The following is a 19,778-nucleotide window of genomic DNA, read 5'->3' on the forward strand; positions in this document are numbered from 1 at the left end:
TTAGAAGGCATGATTAAGATTTGTCTTTTTTTTAATTTTCCAAATTTTTATTTATTTATGCTAAATAAACAGCTACAATATTAAAGAAAAGTTGTTATACATTGGTATCTAAGAAATTTTCTGTTACATGTATTAACAATAGTTTACATACCATGATAACAATGAGATTTCTTACAAGTAATTGTTTCTTCTTTGAATTTCAAATAAAAGTTATTATACTTAAATGATAACCTAAAACCTAACACAACCTAAACAATTGTATCATTTTTTAATAATGATCAGATTGTTATTAAAGATTATATATAAAATAGATTCATTTGTAGTAATGATTAAATAGGTGTTATTGTTAAGTCAGACCTTTTATGGATCAATTACGATATCAATAAAAGAAAAAAAGAACAATAATTTGTAACCATTGTTATAGCTTTTATAAACCTTGCTGGAATAACCTCTATCCCCTCTTATTTAGTGATTAATACCTTATAAACTGGATTAAATTAAGTTGTTTCCCAAACACCCTATAGACTATTTGGTATTTCCTGTACCAACTTGAAGAACTGTAAAAATAATTGGAGGCCTTACCGGTGAGCTCCACTCCCTCCCCCACCCCCACCGTGCCTCTATTCTTAAACTAGATTTATACAATATACAGTCACAACATTTTACAGGTTGTTTTAATTTGCTTTCAACTTGAATTTTAACTTCTCCGTCTGATTTTTCTTTGCTTGTTAAATATGTCTCGCTGGGGTCTTGCCTTCCTTGTAAGGTGATAGAGGAATGGGCATTTTTCTTTTCTGTGATGTTCTGTCACAGTTCAAAAGGTCCCTGGCCCTAGGGAGGCCCGCCTGGCATCGACAAGGGCCAGGGCTTTTTCGGTCCTGGCCCCAGCCTGGTGGAACACTCTGTCTAATGAGACCAGGGCCCGGCGGGACTTGTTATCTTTCTGCCGGGCCTGTAAGACGGAGCTGTTCCGCCAGGCGTATGGTTGGTGCTAGGCGGAGCCCCCCTATCTGGTTGAGTATGGACTGTGCCCTCCCCACTGGTGGTGACATCTCCATCTGTTGAATACTTCCAAATGCTCTGGTGCTGACTAAAGGGTTATGCCATGTGCCTACGTATAGTATATTTTACCATGCCACTGTGTGATCTTTTTAATTTATGGTTTTAAATGGTATCTGATGTAATTTTAACTTTGCGTGCAAATTGTGATCCGCCCTGAGCCTGCTGGCATGGGGAGGGCGGAATACAAATATAAATTAAATTGATTAAATTAAGAGTCTCAATGCCAAGGTCCTGCAATAATATCCTTCCAGTTTCCTGATCTGTGGCTTGGTAGATGGTATCCTGCATTTTTACTTGAAGAGTTGTGTAGTTAGTTCACTTATATTTTATTTGGGCTTTTCTCAGTGCTTCTGTTGTAGATCTAATTTCTTTTCTTCTTTAAAAAACTGTGGATGGCGAGCCTGTGAGTATTTGGATATGAGTCCCTTTATATGGAACTGAGCCTTTATTTCTTGCTATTTCCAGGATTTTACTTCTTGTCTTCCAGTCAGGAATCATAGCTAATATGTCCCTTGGTTTATTGTTTTTTGGGTTGTGTCCCCAGGTGAAAAGCCTTAGTGATTATAGAGGTTGCTCCCTTTTCAAGCTGCATACGCTGTGTCAGCCATGACTCTAAAAAGGAAGGTAGATCTGCATTTAGAGCTATCTGCTCTTCAAAGTTTCTGAATTTAAGATTAGATTGTTTTGTCAAGATTTCCGTTTGTAAAAGTCTTTCTTGGAGTTGTTTGTTCTCCCATTGTAAGAGAGCTATTTCGGACCGTAGCAACGTGCTTAGTATCAGCACTCGGTTAGTTTTTTGTGCTACTTTGCCTAAAGCCATTTTTATTTCTGTTAGTTGTTCTTCAAATGGTTGAAGTATAGTTGAGATTTTATTCATTATTTTTTGTTCCATTTGGGTAAATAATTTGGCAAGCATCGGATTGGCAGAGATAGGTAAATTATTCTTACCCTCGCTGTTTTCAACTGCCATTTTGGTCGTCGCACTTTCTTTCTCGGCTGCTGGCTGTGAGGCAGGAAAGAAATCGTGAAGCTTTTTGGAGACGTTTTTTTTCTTCTCTGCATTTTGTTTACTCATATTTCTCTCGTTCTTTTGCTTTTAATTTCTGTTATGACAATTTAAATTGAGGCTTTAGGGTGGAGAGGGACAGAGCTCACTTTCCAAGCATCCTTCTCCCTTGGAGCTGGCGCCACGTCTCAAGATTTGTCTTGAGTGTTGCACTGGAGGCTATTTAAATGTGGCATTATAAACCAAAGAACATCTTTGTTTCCCACTTTACAACATTGACATTAATGGTCTTATAAAACAACATATTGCACAGTGAAAACAATTAGCATTTACATTTTCAAACTCTACGTAAAGCCTTTAGGAGAACTCATTCGTGGCTATGGAATTGGATGTTATCAATATGCAGATGACACCCAGCTCTATATCTCGTTATCTAAATCCCCTGATGATGCAGTAGAGTCGAGTTGCTGTTAGACGAGTTGCTAATTAACAGATGTTGTCAATTAGCTAAAAACAAACAAATTGAAACTGAACCCAGACAAGACGGAAATAATGTTGGCTGAAAAAGCAGAGATCTTGGAGAACGTTGTGCTTCTGACCTTTGATGGGGTTCAGTTGACCCTGGCTGACCCAGTTAAGAGCCAAGGGGTTATACTAGATCCAGTGCTACTGCTGCTGAAGAAGCAAGTAAATGCAGCCGCTAAAAAGGCCTTCTCACAGACTAGCCTGGAAAATGGCCCCCTACTTTGACATGGCAAATTTGGCCACCTGCATTCATGGCACAGTAACATTGAGAGTAGACTACTGTAATGCCCTCTTCTTAGGCCTCCCCTCAAAGTTGACTTCGAGATTCCAGTTGGTGCAGAACGCTGCAGCTCGTTTACTCTCAGGAGCTGGACGGACCGTGCATATTACGCCCATTCTGTTGTGAACCTATCAGTTACTAGGCTCAATTCAAGGTCATGACTAACAACAACAACAACAACAACAACAACAACAACAACAACAACAACTGTGCCTATTGTCAGTTCTAGGGATGGCAGTCCATGGCAGATAGACTCCCAAACCCCTCACAGCAAGCACTCCAGTGCATTGGTTGAAAGGTACAAGAAATGATACTTATATACCGCTCTTCTAGACAGATTAATGGCTCACCCAGAGCGGTGAACAAGTTAGTGTTATTATTATCCCCACAATGAGCTGGGGAGCTGGGGCTGAGAGGAGTGGCTTACCCAAGGCCACCTACTGAGCTCATGGCAGCAGTGGGACTATCACATTCAAAGCCTTTCATGGCCAACACCCTCATATCTGTGCGACCACCTCTACCCCTATGTTACGCCATAACAGCTTTGCTCATCTGGATAGGGCCTTCTGTAGATACCACCCTGCATTTGGGCAGTATCAACAGCTGCCCACATATGTGCTTTCTCAGTGGTACCCCCACCTTATGGAATGGCCTACCTAAAGTGGTCAGGAAACAGGGCTTTTATTCAGCTGGAAAGCAGTGGAATGGCATTCCGGCACATCTTGAAAATACGCACATGTCCGGTGGCCCCGCCCCTGGTCTGTTGTTGTTGGTTCCATAGGGGCTGCAGAGCATGTCTACAGCATGCCTCTGAGCCTGCAGGGGCAGCGTGCAGAGAGGGCGCCTTGGGCACCAATGTGTATTGAGCCGCTGCTGACCACAGCTGATCGGATCTGCTGTGCTGACGTGCTATGCAATTTGCCTTTGGATTTCTGCAGGAGCTGCTGCTGGATCTATGCCTACAGGAGACCTCTCCCTCCCCCAGCAAAATCTGTGTTAAGGAGGCGTGACAAGAGCTCCCCTTGCCCTGTTTGCTAGTCGTTAAACTACAAATCCCAATGGGGAATTCTAGGCAGTGATTTACATGCATATGCCTCTGCTGCTGGTGCTTGGCTGGAGCCTTTCCCTCTCCATTGAACTGACGTCCCTGTGGTTGGCTGGGGTGCACACTAGTGCCGTGCCCGGGTTTTTCACCATGACGCCTTCCCTGTTGTGAGTTGTGGCTCTGCTTCTGTTTTGCTGCTAGAGAAGTGGCTCAGCGGGCAGGTGTAAGTAGCACTGAACTGAAACTTCATCCTTGCTGCCTTTTCTCAGCAGTTCTTTGCTTTGCTGTGTGTTGGTATCAGAAGGCCTTTGTGTGTGGTCTAGAGATGTCTTTGCTGTGCTGGCAGAGGTGCTTCGGCACTCTCCGATTCCCATTCCCAAGCCAAACTCATCTTCCTTAACCGGCTCCCTTCTCTTTATTCTGCAGGAGTTCGAAATGCCTCCTGCAACTTCTCTGCATCACCCCGAAGTTGCTTCTTGCGCACAAACCCTGCCTCTAGTGGAAGGGGGAGTTTAATAGTGCCTGGATCATTTAGCCTGAAATGGTCTTAATTAGCTTAGAAACAAAACCAGCATTCCATAAAGAGTGACTGAGGTTCTCAGCTGCATGATTCCCTCTTTAGTCTTCCCCCTTTCCAGGAAGCAGGCGGTTCTGCCTCCCATTGACAAAGTGCTTAACTATGTTATCGTGACTAGGGTCTGGGAGACCCAGGTTCAAATCCTTTCTCTGCCATGGAAGCTCGCTGGGCCAGTCATACACGCTTGCACCGACCTACCTCACAGGGTTTCTGTGAATATAAAATGGAGAAGGGGAGGAGGATGTTGAAAGCCATATTCGGTCCCCATTAGAGAGAAAAGCAGGGTATAAAATCAGTAGGAGAGAAAGACACACTTTTGCTCAGTTCTCTTGTCCGGCCTGATTTGGGTGTGACGCTGGTGAGCCCAAAAAACTCACTCGTGCACCTTTGAACTTGTGCAGCATCTCATTTAGCCTGGACTGCATCTGGGGCAAAGGCCAGCACTGTGACTGCCTGTTTAAGATAGCAGCTGCTGTGGTGCATGCGGTTCCAAAGGAAAATGCAAGTGTCTGCACTCCTCCTGCTACCAGATTGCCCAACCTGCTGTGGGAGAACCAATAGACCAACTGTATATAGCAGAGCACGTACGAAGGTCTTCATAGAAAGATCACATTGGTTGAATTTATTATGGATCTCAGATATTATTTCAAAGAATCCCGTCCCTCATTTCCCTCTTGAGAGTTCCATCACCTCTTTTCCTAGAAAAAAAAGCCCTGTCAGGAAAGCTCTGACTCTTCTGGCTTTCCACAAAAATATGCAAAACTGAATTATTCAGGAGGGCTTTCTATTCACATCATAGGGCTGTTTCATAAGAAGTAGCTCAGAGAGATGCATTGGTAGGGACAGGGAGTTTATGCTACTCTGTTAGGTACTGTCTGTTGATGGACACGTGCCTACTAAGGAGTTTTCCACATTGCTAAACATGCCATGTAAATTAGTTCTGCTTTGTTTCAGAAAAATTTCATCTCTGTGCTCAACTTTATGCTTGTTTTTCAAATTTTCTGCTATATTACGCTGTTGTATGTCTTTTACTGAAAGTCCTGTTTTTCATTACTGTACTTTGCTCGGTGAATGCCCTAGCTGTTGATTAGTATTATATTTTCACTTGCACAGTGTAATCCACCTTGGATCTCAGTGAGAAAGGCGTAGTAGTAGTAGTAGTAGTAGTAGTAGTAGTAGTAGTAGTAGTAGTAGTAGTAGTAGTAGTTGTACTTAGCTTCTGAGATCTGACGAGATCGGGCTTTCCTGGGCTATCCAGGTCAGGGTACTTGTGTCTCTCGGGTCCTGGATTAAGGGATCTTTGGGCAGCACCATCCTGCGGGCTGTTGGGGCAGTGGCAACTAGTCACCAGTGTAAGAGCAGCACAGCTTGTTGGTTGTCTATGGACATTCTGCTCAGAGAGGACAACAGAGGCCCCTTCACCAAACACAGACTCATAGTAAGTATGCCAGAGTCCTCCTGAGCAACAACAGAAATGCCCAGCAATCATGGAGTGGTAGCCAATCATATCTGAGTGGCACAACCAGCACCCATCCATGTGACCAGGGCTTTTTTCAGCTGGAACGTGGTGGGACGGAGTTCCGGAACCTCTTGAAAATGGTCACATGGCTGGTGGCCCCGCCCCCTGATCTCCAGACAGAGGGGAGTTGAGATTGCCCTCTGCACCGCTGAGCGGCGCGGAGGGCAATCTCCTCTGTCTGGAGATCAGGGGGCGGGGCCACCAGCCATGTGACCATTTTCTCTGAGGGCAACCCACTGAGTTCCACCACCTCTTTTTCCAGAAAAAAGCCCTGGTCTTAAAGGTGCTACTGGACTCTTTTCTATTTTGCTACTACAGACTAGCACGGCTAACTCCTCTGGATCTATGAGAATGGAAGCAGAAATTCTATAACTGTATTATTTGTGTACAATACCCAATAATGAACCTAAGATGTTATCTGTGGAGTTAAATGATTTGATATCGGAAAGCTAACTAGACATGAAGGACTTTTTAAGTGCACGCCTATTTCTGAATCTGGTATGATCAGGATCATCCAGAACAAGTGGAACTGTAACATTAGTACTGACAGAGAAATCAAACTGTCCGTCATCCTAATTTATTGCCTCTGTAGTCAAAGAGCTTGTGAAATTCGGCTGTGCAGACTCTCTATGTATGTGTGCGTATACAGATTCATACAAACGAATAATACCCCCATATATAAGTTCTTGGCTGCTATTAAGGATATGAGAATTGTTGAAGTGTGTGAAAGTGGAACTTGCACACCATTTTATTCTTCCTGATTTTTAAGCCACAGATCCCTTTATCAGACTCTTCTAGTAATCTTGGACATTTAACATTCAATCTGTTGGGGAAGCAACTTGCATTGTCTAAGGCACCAGAAATGAGTGAGGCAACTGTCTGAGGTCGTCTTAGCAGCCCTTTCCTATATGTTGATTACGGAAGGAGCTGCTTTAATTAATGCTTTGAGAAAACAATCTGTATAAAGTCTGTGGAAAGATAAATATTTTATAGATGTGTCTTGTGACTTAATCTCCTCTGTATGACAAACCACGTTTTTAATATCAAAAGACTGACACAGTTACACAAAGAGTTCATCTTGAATTTATTATAAAACCAGTCCAGCTGATTAAAGACACTTGGAGGAGAGAGCGGCTGTCCTCAATGAATTACAATGAACCTTTGTGTATCATTGAAAGAGAGCTAATGTTACTCTGTACCTTACCCCGTCCCTATCTGTTTTCTCCATTTTCAGCGTTACAGTTTCCTATTTTCCCTTTTTCTCTCCTTTTAAATATTCTTCTTTGAAATATTTTAGAATGTTTTATTCCAAATATAATGAAGGATGTATGTATTCAGTCAAAAGTGAAGTTCTATTTGTTTCAATGGGGAACTTAAACATATCCTTAACTCTTCAACAGAAATCAATGACAATTGCTTAAGTTTCGCGAGTTTCAGGTAGGTAGGTATGCTGGTCTGCAGTAAAAAAGCAGGCTTTAAGTCCAGTGGCACCTTGGTATCTGAAGGGAGTAGATTTGACTCTCAAAAGCTTGAAAATCTTGTTGGTCTCTTAAGGTGCCACTAGATGCAAATCCTGTTGTTAAATTTGGTTAGAAAACACCTACAATTTATAAACCGGTCTAATCCTACTATATAAAAGGTGAGCCGTATTTTCCCCTGTGCAGGCACACTCTAGCCTGTGTAAGGATAAAGAGTCCTCGCCAATACAGTTCACTTAGGAGGGGGCGGGGATGCCCAGCAGGGAGGGCCACCCTTCCCTTCTCCTTGGGGCCTCTGGAGGGCCACCCTTCCCTTCTCCGTTGCTGCAGCAGCATCCTTGGGGCCTCTGGAGGGTTGTGCGGCCATGGAGGCCCTGGGGAGGCCCGGCACACCAGCAGGCCCTGAGCAGGCTGGGGCGTCGCGACGGGCCCTGGAATGTTTCTGTGCTCTGCACTGGCCCAATTTCGGCCTCAAACAGGTCTGGTTTGGCCTCAAATGGGAACGCAGGAGCACTGCTGGAGTGGTACCACACGCCCTGGAGGTGCTCCTGCGCTCTGCACTGGCCCAATTTCAACCCATTTGAGGCAAAATCAGGCCCATTTGGGGCTGAAATCAGCCTGCTATGGAGCACAGAAACCGTTTTCTAGAGCCCATTTTTTGAGGGGCCGTGGAGGCAGTGGGAAGGCTCAGGAAGGCCTGGCCTGGCACAGCAGCCCAGTGGGGGGCAGGGCAGGGCAGGGCAGGGCAGCAGGGCATGGTGGTGATGCTCTCCGAAGTCCCTGCAGCCAGATCCCGTTGTATTGTTTCAAGTGATGGGCTCTGGTGCTAGAAAGTATATACATTCCAGGTCAATGGAGATATATTTCCTGTATGTTGTATCCAAATAATCTATTTTTTCTGCTTTGTTATGGCATTGATAGTAATAGGGGAGACTGACTGACTGATGTTTAAATTTTTTTAAATGTGTCTTCAGGTTGCAAAGAAAGAGGTCTTTGGGAATGTCCCTCAAGCAAACTGTGTATCAAACATACGATGATCTGTGATGGCTTTCCAGACTGTCCTGATAAGGTGGATGAAAAAAACTGCTGTAAGTTTTTTATATCATGTTGCATGTATATTCTTTATCATGTTACTCAGCATGCCAGTGCTACAGTTAATGTTGCATTGTCTCCTGCAGAGAATCTCAGTTCACTGTAGAGATTTCCATCAGTGGAACAGGACTTCCTTGCCCCTCCCTGCCACTGCAGCCTCAAATGCTGGTTATGGGGGACAACGGACCTCTAGGAACAGTGTGGCTGGGAAGTCGGAGGTTTGCAGAGGGAGTAGGGAACAGAATAAAGCCCTTATGTCAGCAGAAATGTCTGATGTATCCAATGCATTGAGAGGAGCAAGGTCATTTTGTAGATTATAGGGGTGTGTGCTTCGGGTATCTGATTCGGGTAAAATACAATGCTTCGGGAAGCTTCGGGGCCTCTGGGGATTAAGTTTAAAGGGCCCTTTTGCAAGCAGCAGGGCCCTTTAAAGTTACCCATTTCCCACCCTTACCCCACCACCTCACCCCCACTTCTCCCCACCCCCACTTGCAATTCTTTGTTTACTCCCTTCCCATTATTTAATTTGTTGCGATTTGTTTTTGCTGCATTCAAGTATATTGATCTAAATATCCAGAATGCCCGCCACCCAAATCGTATGATTAGAAAGCTAACTTCTGTGCTCAGAGTGAATTATGCACTATAGTAATTTTCCCGATTTCCATGTAACATCCGTGGTTTGGTTTTTCAGATTTCAGGCAGTGTTCTGTAACTATGAGAGTTAGAACACTGACTTTTTGAATTTCGTGCCCAAATCTACTTCCCTTATCCTATATTATTTTGAGGGGCAGAGTGGGGAATGTATCAGCTATCAGTCAGGGCCTGAGTAATGGTTGCATCCAGCACCCAGGTGCCTTCTCATTTCCTGTCACTTTTTTCCCATTACAGTTCTTTCTTTCTTTAGATGTTTATATCCCTCCTTTCTCCCCAATGGGGACCCAAAGTGACTTGTGAAATGGCTAGTTTGATAGGAAGTGAAGGTATACGAGTCACCAGTTTCCACTGAGTGAAAGTCGAACCAGAATGTGCAAAATGTTTTGGGTTGCACTGCACTCATAGATATGCATATATGAGCATAATTGTACCTTATTGTTGGAGAGACTGAAAAGAGATCTGGTTAAGTGGAATAAATTAAAGCTCTCCTGATTTGCAAGAACATTGTAATTAAAATGCCAGTTCTTGTTCAATTTCGATTTTGTTTACTCCTTTGTCATTGTCAGTAGTCATGATGATGTTGATGATAATTATTATTTAAAAAGCACTTGAAAAGCAAGGTACTGTAGAATGATTAGATTTAAAAAATCAACCCCTGATCACAATTTGACAGTATTTTAACAGAAAAGACCTTGAGGAAAGGAGAATGAGCACAAATGAAAGGAGGAAGGAGAAGCAGAGATTAGAGGTCGAAGACTCTGGATAAAAAATACACTTTTAAATGATGTATAAACAATTGAAATTAGGATTGTCAACTCTGATTTGGCAAATTCCTGGAGACATGGGGGCGGTGCCTGGAGAAGGTAGCGTTTGGAGAGGGGACGAACTCATCAGGGACGTAAAGACATAGATTCTGCACTCCAGACCTGCATTTCCTCCAGGAGATCTTGTCTCTGTAGTCTGGAGATCAATTGCAATTCCAGGAGGACTCCAACACCTGGAAGCTGGCAACCTAAGTTAGAAGGAGGGTGTAGGTATCAGGAGATGCTAGGGTTGCCAGCCTCCAGGTGGTAGCTGGAGCTCTCTCGGAATTACAACTGATCTCCAGGCAACAGAGACAAATTCCCCTGGAGAAAATGGCTGCTCTGAAGGGTAAACGCTATGTCATTATACCCCACTGAGGCCCCTCCCCCAGCCCCAACCTCTCCAGGCTCCAGCTCCAAAATCTCCAGGAATTTCCCAACCTGGACCTGGCAACCCTAGGAGACATGATAAGCAAGTCTTAAAAGATGGATGATATATTGTAGGGTAGGGTTGCCAGGTCTGGGTTGGGAAATTCCTGGAGATTTTGGGGGTGGAGCCTGGAGAGGGTGGGCTTTGGGGGAGGGAAGGGAGGGGCCTCAGTGGAGTATAATGCCATAGAGCATGACCTCCAAAGCAGTCATTTTCTTGAGGGAAACCGATATCTGTCACCTGAAGATCAGTTGGAGTTCCGGGAGATCTCCAGCCACCACCTGGAGGCTGGCAAACTTATTAAGAGATGGGGAGTTTTGGATTTGGTGATGTTCCTTTATGGTACTGTATAGTTATTTTAACATAATCCCTTAATGAAAAAGCCTTGATTTTAGTTTCACTTTTCACTTGTTATTTGCTGGCTGTGGCTGGTTATGGCCTAGCAGAACCCAGACCAGGCCTTGCCTAAGTTCAATAAAGTTCTGAACTGATTTGGTATCAGATACTGTGGAGTTATTACACCGGCAACATGGCTAAAACTTCAGTGACATTTGCAATGTATGGTGCCATCCTGGAATTTGATGGAGTAAATGAGTGGTCTGAGTATGTGTTAGACATGCTTACTAGATGTCTGCCATACCTCAGTTACCTAGGGCTCCCCCATGTTGTGGGGAGGGGGGGGAAACCTTGTGCTTGCTCCTTATCTGTTTCCTGCTGTTTTGTTTATCCATTATATGTGAAAGAGATCATGGGGTAAGAGTGGACTGTAAACTAAATATGAGCAGTCAGTGTGATGCGGTGGCAAAAAAGGCCAATTCAATCCTGGGTTATATCAAAGGGGCCATAGCATTGAAATCGCAGGTGGTCATAGCCCCTCTCTATACTGCCTTGGTCAGGCCGCACTTGGAGTATTGTGTGCAGTTCTGAAGGCCTCACTACAAAAAGGATGTGGATAAAATTGAGAGAGTGCAGAAGAGAGCGATGAGAATGATCAGGGGTCTGGAGACTGAGCCCTACGAGGAAAGGCTGAGGGCCTTGGGAATGTTTAGTTTGGAGAAGAGGAGGTTGAGGGGGGACATGATTGCTCTCTTTAGGTATTTGAAAGGGTGACATTTGGAGGAGGGCAGGGAACTGTTCCAGTTGGCAGCAGAGGGTAGGTACCATGCAGAAAGTTACTGGCTGGATATTAAGAAGAACTTTTTTACGGTCAGAGTAGTTCAAAAGTGGAATCAGCTGCCTAGGGAGGTGGTGAGCTCCCCCTCACTGGCAGTTTTTAAGAAGAGGCTGGATGAATACTTGTCAGAGATGCTTTAGGCTGATCCTGCACTGGGCAGGGGGTTGGACTAGATGGTCTGTAATGTCAGACTATGGCATTCCAGTTGGCTAGAGTCTGCCTTCCTCCCTTCTGCAAGAAGACAAGGTCTTTTGATTTCAAAAGGTTTTATTAGAAAGACGGCATTCAGGCCCAGGTGTCCACATTCCAGGACCAAGCAGATCCTGGCTGAGCAAAGCTTTGTTAGGAATGAGATACAAAACGAAAGTTGTTACACTTCAAAGCCTCCGAGCCCAGCCTCCCCCCAGAGTTCACATGGCAGGAAACTTCTCGATGGGAACGCTGGTCAGCCAAGGTCGGCTGAGAAGAGAACAGATAAGATGCAGCATCCTCTCCCATGGAAACGGCTCCTGGCATCCCACGGGGCCTAGAGAGAGAGGGGAAGACTAAACCACTACAGAAATAAGTATGGCGTTACTCAGGTTGCATTTCCCTATAATAACAGACTCTGACATGTATGGCCCCTTCCAACTGGCACCTCAAAAGACAGGTGAGAAAACTTTGAATGAATTATGCATTCTGGTCCAGACCCTGAAGTTTCACAGTTGCCAGCGGAACCTAGTGAAACTGTTTCTAAATTTGTGGCTGAGCTGTGTTATTTGGCTACATTTTGTGAATTCGGAGCTTCCTGAGACCAGATGTTGTATGACAGGCTTGTTGCAGGCATACCTGATCATGCAATACAATGCCATCTTTTTTGGGGCGGGGGCGGGGGTAAGACCTCGATTTTAGAACAGCAGTGGACATTGCTGTTGTCATGAAATCGGCTGCTCGGCAAGTGCAGGCGTTACAGAGTAGAATGGAGCAGAGTTGAATCATGTGGCCACTTGTAAATCTGGGCTGACACCAAAACTACAGCCACATGCCCTACTCCGGGGCAGGCAGTTTTCTGTCCTGAGCAAGGCAGAGTACTGTTTTCATTGTTGGCTCTGCACAACTGTGACTCCTGTCAGTTCCAAGACACTGTTTGCTGGCACTGCCATCTCAGGTGACATTTAGTATGTTGGGGTACCACTCTACTGCCACCCCATAACCAACCGGTGAGTCAGCAGTATCAAGGGAGAAATGCCAACTTTACGGAGCTCAGCAATGAAAGATGGTGAGGATGACAGTGATGGAGTGTATGCTGTATATACCTTGGGTGATTGCCATTTGCCACCAGTTCGGGTTCAATAACCATTGCGGGTCGCAACCTGGACATGGAAGTGGATACTGGAGCTGCATTTTCCATAACATGGGCCCCGCTAGACCAGCACCTCTACAACTAGCTTCAGACTTATACAGGAGAAACTATTCCCCTGACAGGCAGGATGCTTCTATCAGTGACATTCAAAGGACAGCAAAAGAATTTGCTTTTGTGGGTGGTGAGAAGAAGAGGCCCCAACTTGATGGGCCAGAATTGGCTATGAGAATTGAAATTGGCAGAACATTTGTTTTGCTTTGCGCACAGTCACTGGAGAAGTGTTGGAGCAAACAAAAGAGATCTTCAGTTCAGGGATAAGAATGCTAATTGGAATTACAGCAAAAATTCACACAAGTCCAGCTACACAGCCTCGTTTTTTTCAGACCCCATTCTGTGCCACATGTTTTACTCAGTAAAGTGGAAACAGACCTACAGCACCTGCAGAAGGGTAACATTCTCAGCCCGGTTTTCCCAGTGGGCCACCCCAATTGTGCCTGGGGCTCTGAGAGGATTTGTGGCAATTATAAGGTCACTGACAACAGATTTGCAAAGCTGGTTCCCTCTCCACTGCATAAAATAGAGGATTTATTTGCATCCTTAGCAGGAGGCACTGTATTTTTAAAGTAGAGGTAGTAGGTGATGAGAAAGACGCCCCCCCCTGAGACCCCTGGAGAGTCGCTGCCAGTCTAAGTAGACAAAAGCGACCTTGATGAAGCAGCAGTCTGACTCAGTATAAGGCAACTTCATGTGTTTATGCGTTCAACTAGATCATGAGGTGACTTTCAGGAACATGTGCACATGTCCTCAAATTGTTTGTAAATGGATTTCTCCAGGGCTTTTTCATGGGGAACGCGGGGGAATGGAGTTCCGGAACCTCTTGAGAATGGTCACATGGCTGGTGGCCCTGCCCCCTGATCTCCAGACAGAGGGGAGTTGAGATTGCCCTCCGCGCCGCTTGGCGGCGCGGAGGGCAATCTCAACTCCCCTCTGTCTGGAGATCAGGGGGCGGGGGCCACCAGCCATGTGACCATTTTCTCCAAGGGCAACCCACTGAGTTCCACCACCTCTTTTCCCAGAAAAAAGCCCTGGATTTCTCACATAAGATGGTGAAGAATGAAAACTGATCGAAAGTTTGAAAACAGTGGGTTGATTTGCAAAGGATGATGGCATGGTAAAAACGAGGTATTCATTATGGGTACTGCCACATCTAGCGATGGAAAATATAACTAAAACATGATACCCACCAGGCAGAGATCAGCGCACGGAAATTCCTGCTGCAAGAAAGCTGTGGGACACAACCACTGTTGTTGAAAGGCTTCCAAATATAAACTTCTAAGAAATATTTTCTGAACAAAATAGTATCAGAATAATTTCTTTTTGCAATATATTCTGGGTCACTTTTATATTGACTGTACTCACTTTATGCTAATGGGAAATGTGTCATCAGCTAAAATGCTGGTTATCCAGGAATTGCTGCTATCTACACTGAACAGGCCTACGGAGTTGTGGGTGCCAGATGTAGTCTTGGTGGCTTCTGCTTTGTATGTATTTTATACTACCCTATCTTATCTGGGATTTTCAGACAGGGAATAATACTGGTTTACAAGGGGAAAGAAATATAAACTGGGTTTAATGACTGGATAAGGATGAAACAGAGCAGCTGATCAGCATGGATAGTACAGTGGATTAGATGCAATTAACTGTCTGACTGCTGAGGCAGGAGGGAACCCCCTTGGATAAACCAAAAAGGCTATTCTGGGGAGCATGGGACCTACATGGACAAAACCATGTAGGATGGGTGCTGTAATAACTAGGAAATTGGTCAAGATTGAGTTAAGAAGTTGGCAGGGTCCAACCTAGTTTGTTTATTGTTACTGATAGCTATGAAGATTACACTGTATTCTTTGGGACACTTTGCAAAATAATTTGCATTGCCTGGGACCAGACAATAAACATATTATTTCTGAGGCTTTGAACATGGTGCTTGGATGTTGCGTGACACAGAATCCAGAGTCAAAATACCAGATTCCTACGGATTATATCACATCAGCAGTGTTGTACAGTTGGATGAATATACCCTGGTAGCTGCACCAGTTGATATTTGCCATTTTCTACACACACCCCACCACAAAAAATAAAAACCAGTGACGAGATCCTCACCAGAGAGTAGAACTACTTGAGTAGTTTAAAATAAATACATTTCAAGATTCTATAAAAACTGTTTCCTATTCTTTCAGAATACTTGGAATTTGTTTAAAAGTATGATAACAAAAGCTCAGATAGCATGTATATCACATGCTAGGAAAAATATAAAATGATCCAAGGGGATACTGGAATAGAATGAGCATAGGCAAGGAAGATCTACAAAGCAAGAAGGCTTCTTCTAAAAAGTAAATGCCTTACGCAAGTTAGGAAAACAGAAACGAGCATAAATTTTGGCTTAAAAACCTCTTTTATTAGAAGACTAAAAAAAATGCCCGTTGTGTGAAAAAATACAACAGGCTCTAGAAAACTGATTCAGCGGGACCCCTCCCTGCAGCAAGTGGGCAATTCGCAGCGGCCTGGAGGCCAGAGCAGGAGGGCACTAAGGGGAGGCACAGAGAGAAGTACTTAAGCCATTGATTCAGTGGGCCCCGTCCCGGCAGCAAGCGGAGCTTCTCAGAAGCCTTGAGGCCAGAGTTATTGGCAATGTGCCTGTGCGAGGATAAAAAGTGAGTCGTCGCCAATATGGCTTGTCTTTTATACAGTAGAATAACAGTAGACCTAGCACTCAGTTATGATTTTTTTTGCGCTTGTGATTGATTTTTGCAGCCGCTTAAATGTGATCTAATCTTTATATTTTACTAATTTGCTTAAAACTAGCAAGTTGAGAAGCAGTATGAGGCAGAGAGAAAGAGAGAGTTTATACAAATTTTGAAAGTTGACGCAGTGTTATGTTAAAGATATTCTAAATATTCAGAAGTTTTTTTTCTCCTGCTGTCTGCTCACTGTCTTTCTTATGAACCCCTTGATCATGCAAATAAAACCAAGCTTGCAGTAATTCTAGGCACTATTAAATAAGACTCGATTGTATGAACAAATTTCAGATTGTACCTCGGTCTAAGGAAATTCAACAGTCATCATTAGCTCCCAATGAGCATGTAATATAATTCTGAGGTCTGCTTGTACGTTATGAAGAAGCTATCTCCCCTCCAATTGTGTATGTTTGTCAAAACTCTTTTCTCCCCTTAAATCTTTTCTTTCTCTTTGCATTTTTTATGACAGCGTTTTGCAAAAACGACGAACTTTCATGTGCCAACCATGATTGTGTGCCTCGTGACAGGTGGTGTGATGGGCAGATAGACTGTGCTGACAAATCAGATGAATGGAATTGTGGTAAGTTTTAACAGCTGATGAATTTTCTAGAATTTATGCTGTGTGGCTTTCAGACAAAAAATGATAATTGTTGGAGACTGCCCTTTAGGTAATTGGCTGTGAGGTAGATTCCTTTGATTCATTTCACACACAGAGAGAGGTGGGAATTTGGACCTAAACTCAAAGAAATAAGTCCAAAGAAATAATTTTCAGTGTGGTCTGTTGAAGCAGAATTCACATAGAAAGCTTTTAGAGTTAAAAACAACAACAACAACCTTTAAGCATCTGCAAGCCCGAATAAAAGTTTCACACATGCCATAGCAGTATAGTATTGGAGAAAACCAAGAGGGCTGTCCTGGGCTAGATTTCATTTTTCCAGTGGAAAATAATTGAACCAATTGTATACGGGAGACTATTGAAGCCAAAATGTTTTTTCTCCTTGCATAAGGGCCTCTGCTGTATTATCAACTAGTCAGATGCTGAGCAACTTATTTTTAATATAAGATAGATGTCTGTCTAGGAGTTTACAGAAAACAAATAATCTTTATTCATAAGGCTGGGAAACTCACTATGAATAAATAATTTGTCAACAACTAAATAGGGGGTGAAGAAGGATTTTGAAATTGAGAAAGTAAAAACAAGCTATTCTTATGCTGTATTGGGCATGGTATGTACCATTTTTTAAAAATGACTGCTATAGGGGAAAAAAAGGAAGAATTATTTTCTTCTAATATATATCACCAGGGCTTTTTTTCAGCTGGAACGCGGTGGAATGGAGTTCCGGAACCTCTTGAAAATGGTCACATGGCTGGTGGCCCCGCCCCCTGATCTCCAGACAGAGGGGAGTTTAGATTGCCCTCTATTCCGCCGGGCGGCGCGGAGGGCAATCTAAACTCCCCTCTGTCTGGAGATCAGGGGGCGGGGCCACCAGCCATGTGACCATTTTCTCCGAGGGCAACCCACTGAGTTCCACCACCTCTTTTCCCAGAAAAAAAGCCCTGTATATCGCATAACAATTTTGGTCCCATTTTGCTATGTGTCTTTGGAGAAAGACAGAAGGGTCTTCTAATACAGTGGTTTTAAAGGAAGGAAATCAATCATTCTTCAGACCTGGCTCATGGCTTTGTGGGCCGTGAGGATATTGGCTCCTGTGGAGTGCTTAATCTTGCCATTGGCTTCCTGCAGTCCTTAGATGCATCGCTGATCGTTCAGGATGAATGTGATAATGGCACAGAAAGGTCTGTTCTTGGTTCAGTTAAGAATAGCTATTCCTTTAGGATTTTGTTAAGCTGGAATGTGGCAACAGCTGGTGGCGTCTTAAGATATGCCTTACTCCATTAATAGTCCCACTAATTTCAATGAAACATGTAAGAATTAAGATGGTAGTCAACACAGACACGAATGGGGTCCTCTTCTGAGAGCTATTCTTTATTTCATCATATAAACCAAACCCTTCCTGTGTTCAGGGCATTGTCCAACCAGTCATAAATTGTATTAAAATCAGTAAAACAATCATTATATCAAGAAGTATTAAAACATTTATTTATTTATTTAAAGCATCTTAATTAAAAATATCATTAAAGGTCATGAAAAGCAAGATAGCATTGCATGCTCTGTGCAAAGCTTATAAAGTAAGAGTCTTCCATACCTCCTTGGGTAGGCCATTCCATAATGGGGAAGAGCCATAACTGAGGGGGGAAAGGGCCCAACTGTTGCTATACTGACTAGCCAAACAGAGGACACCCTTAGCAGGGACTGCTGAGAAGATCTAAGGTGGCACTTGAGTGCTTATGGGGAAGGATCGTGTCTTGGATTCACCAGAGCTTTCAGGTGGGTGGAAGGACTTCCACCAGCAGACTGCAACTTTCTTGCTTCCCCCTTCCTTCTGCAGTCCAAAATGTTTCACAAAATGTTTTTTCTGGGTGCCCTCCATCTTCCCGGAGAAGCATTTTGGGCTGCAGCGAGAAGGATGAAGAGTTGCACTCCACAGGCACCATTCCACCCCTGGAAAAGTGGATCCAAGCCGGTATGTTCAGATATATTGGTGTCTTGTCTTATCCTCATGTGGATACGCAAGGAGACACATAACATGTAGGGCGTACAACATATTTGATATATGCCCAAAATAAGGGATTGAATGGGAACTCCAATAACAAGTTCTTCTGCTTGTGGATCTCTAATGGGACAGCTTCCACAGCCCAGATAGCTGAGAGCCAAGCAGACTGAGCTTGTCCTTCTTATGTCCTGCAGACCACGAGCCGAACTAGAAACAGAAGGCTAGGGTGAAAGAGTTCATGCTGGGATGATTGGATTATCTATATGAGCTCAATGCATCATTTTGCTGAATGGAAAAGCATGTAGCATATGTCATATTCGGATTGTGATCAAATGGTTGCTGATGTCTACTCACAACACTGTTCAATGAAGTTAGCTCACACATTATGAGCTGCATTTTTCAAGTATTGAGAAATCAAGTAATGAGAAAAGTAATGTAAATCCAAGTGCAAACTGTTTCTGCTGGCATATTAAAGTTACGTTTTCCTTTTTTCCTTCACAGTGACCTTGTCTAAAAACATGAGCTCCTTGATGTTTCTGACTGTTCATAGGTCAGCTACCAATTACCATGTATGTGCTGATGACTGGGAAGAAAATTTAAGCCACTTGGCATGCAGACAGATGGGTTTAGGGTAAGGTCAGTAGTTTGTAGCAGCCATAAACTTTCTGAGAGTGACAATATTTGTTGGTAGAGCTGGTTAACTGTCATTTTCATAAGCTTTACTTTCTTTGTCTCCTAGCTTAGCACAACTGAATTTTCTGTGAGCTCCCTGATGTTTAGAACTGTGCGTGGATTTTCTATTTGCAAACATTCTGTTTCCACATGGAATTGATTAGCTAACCTACCTGTTACGGTTTCATTTGCTGTCGCCTATGAGCTTAGACCCTTCAACCAGGTTTAGGTTGCAACCCTGTGTACACTTATTTGAGAGAAAGCCACTCTGAATGGACAGGGACTTAGGGCCAAACTACTTGTCATGGTTTCCTTGTGTCTGACACAGGGACACCACTGCTATTTTAAAGCCTAAAATGGGCAATTTAAAAAATCCACGCAGGCCTGATTGGGCCTATTTCACCCCTGCACTGTTTCATGTGCTGAAATGACCACCCCTCACAATCATTTCAACGCTTGAAAAGGACAACTACCTTGTCCTGCCTTGCTGCTGGCCTGATCAAGGTCAAGCCCTAGCAGTAGGAACCCCATTAGCCTGATGGGGCTGAGGGATCCCCCGCTTTCACCCTCCACCCCCTGCCACCACTCACCTGGCTGGCTGAGGGGAACGGCGCAGGCTATGAATGACAGGATATGGCAGACAGATCCCTGGACCATTGCAGCAAGACACAGGTTCCTTGTTAAACGGTTTTTATTCAGAAATCAAATA

At 43.8% G+C, this 19,778-nt stretch overlaps 1 protein-coding gene across 1 annotated transcript in view; it reads left to right on the forward strand.

Moving 5' to 3' along the window:
- CORIN (corin, serine peptidase) overlaps positions 1–19,778 on the forward strand; it is a 160,361-nt gene that overhangs the window by 96,742 nt on the left and 43,841 nt on the right. The window contains exons 11-13 of the mRNA XM_054990136.1: positions 8,467–8,580; positions 16,252–16,362; positions 18,899–19,028. Of these exons, the coding sequence (XP_054846111.1) occupies positions 8,467–8,580; positions 16,252–16,362; positions 18,899–19,028 (355 nt within the window). The remainder of the gene's footprint in view (positions 1–8,466; positions 8,581–16,251; positions 16,363–18,898; positions 19,029–19,778) is intronic.

Source organism: Eublepharis macularius, chromosome 10 (assembly GCF_028583425.1).
Source record: "Eublepharis macularius isolate TG4126 chromosome 10, MPM_Emac_v1.0, whole genome shotgun sequence".
NCBI lineage: Eukaryota > Metazoa > Chordata > Lepidosauria > Squamata > Eublepharidae > Eublepharis > Eublepharis macularius.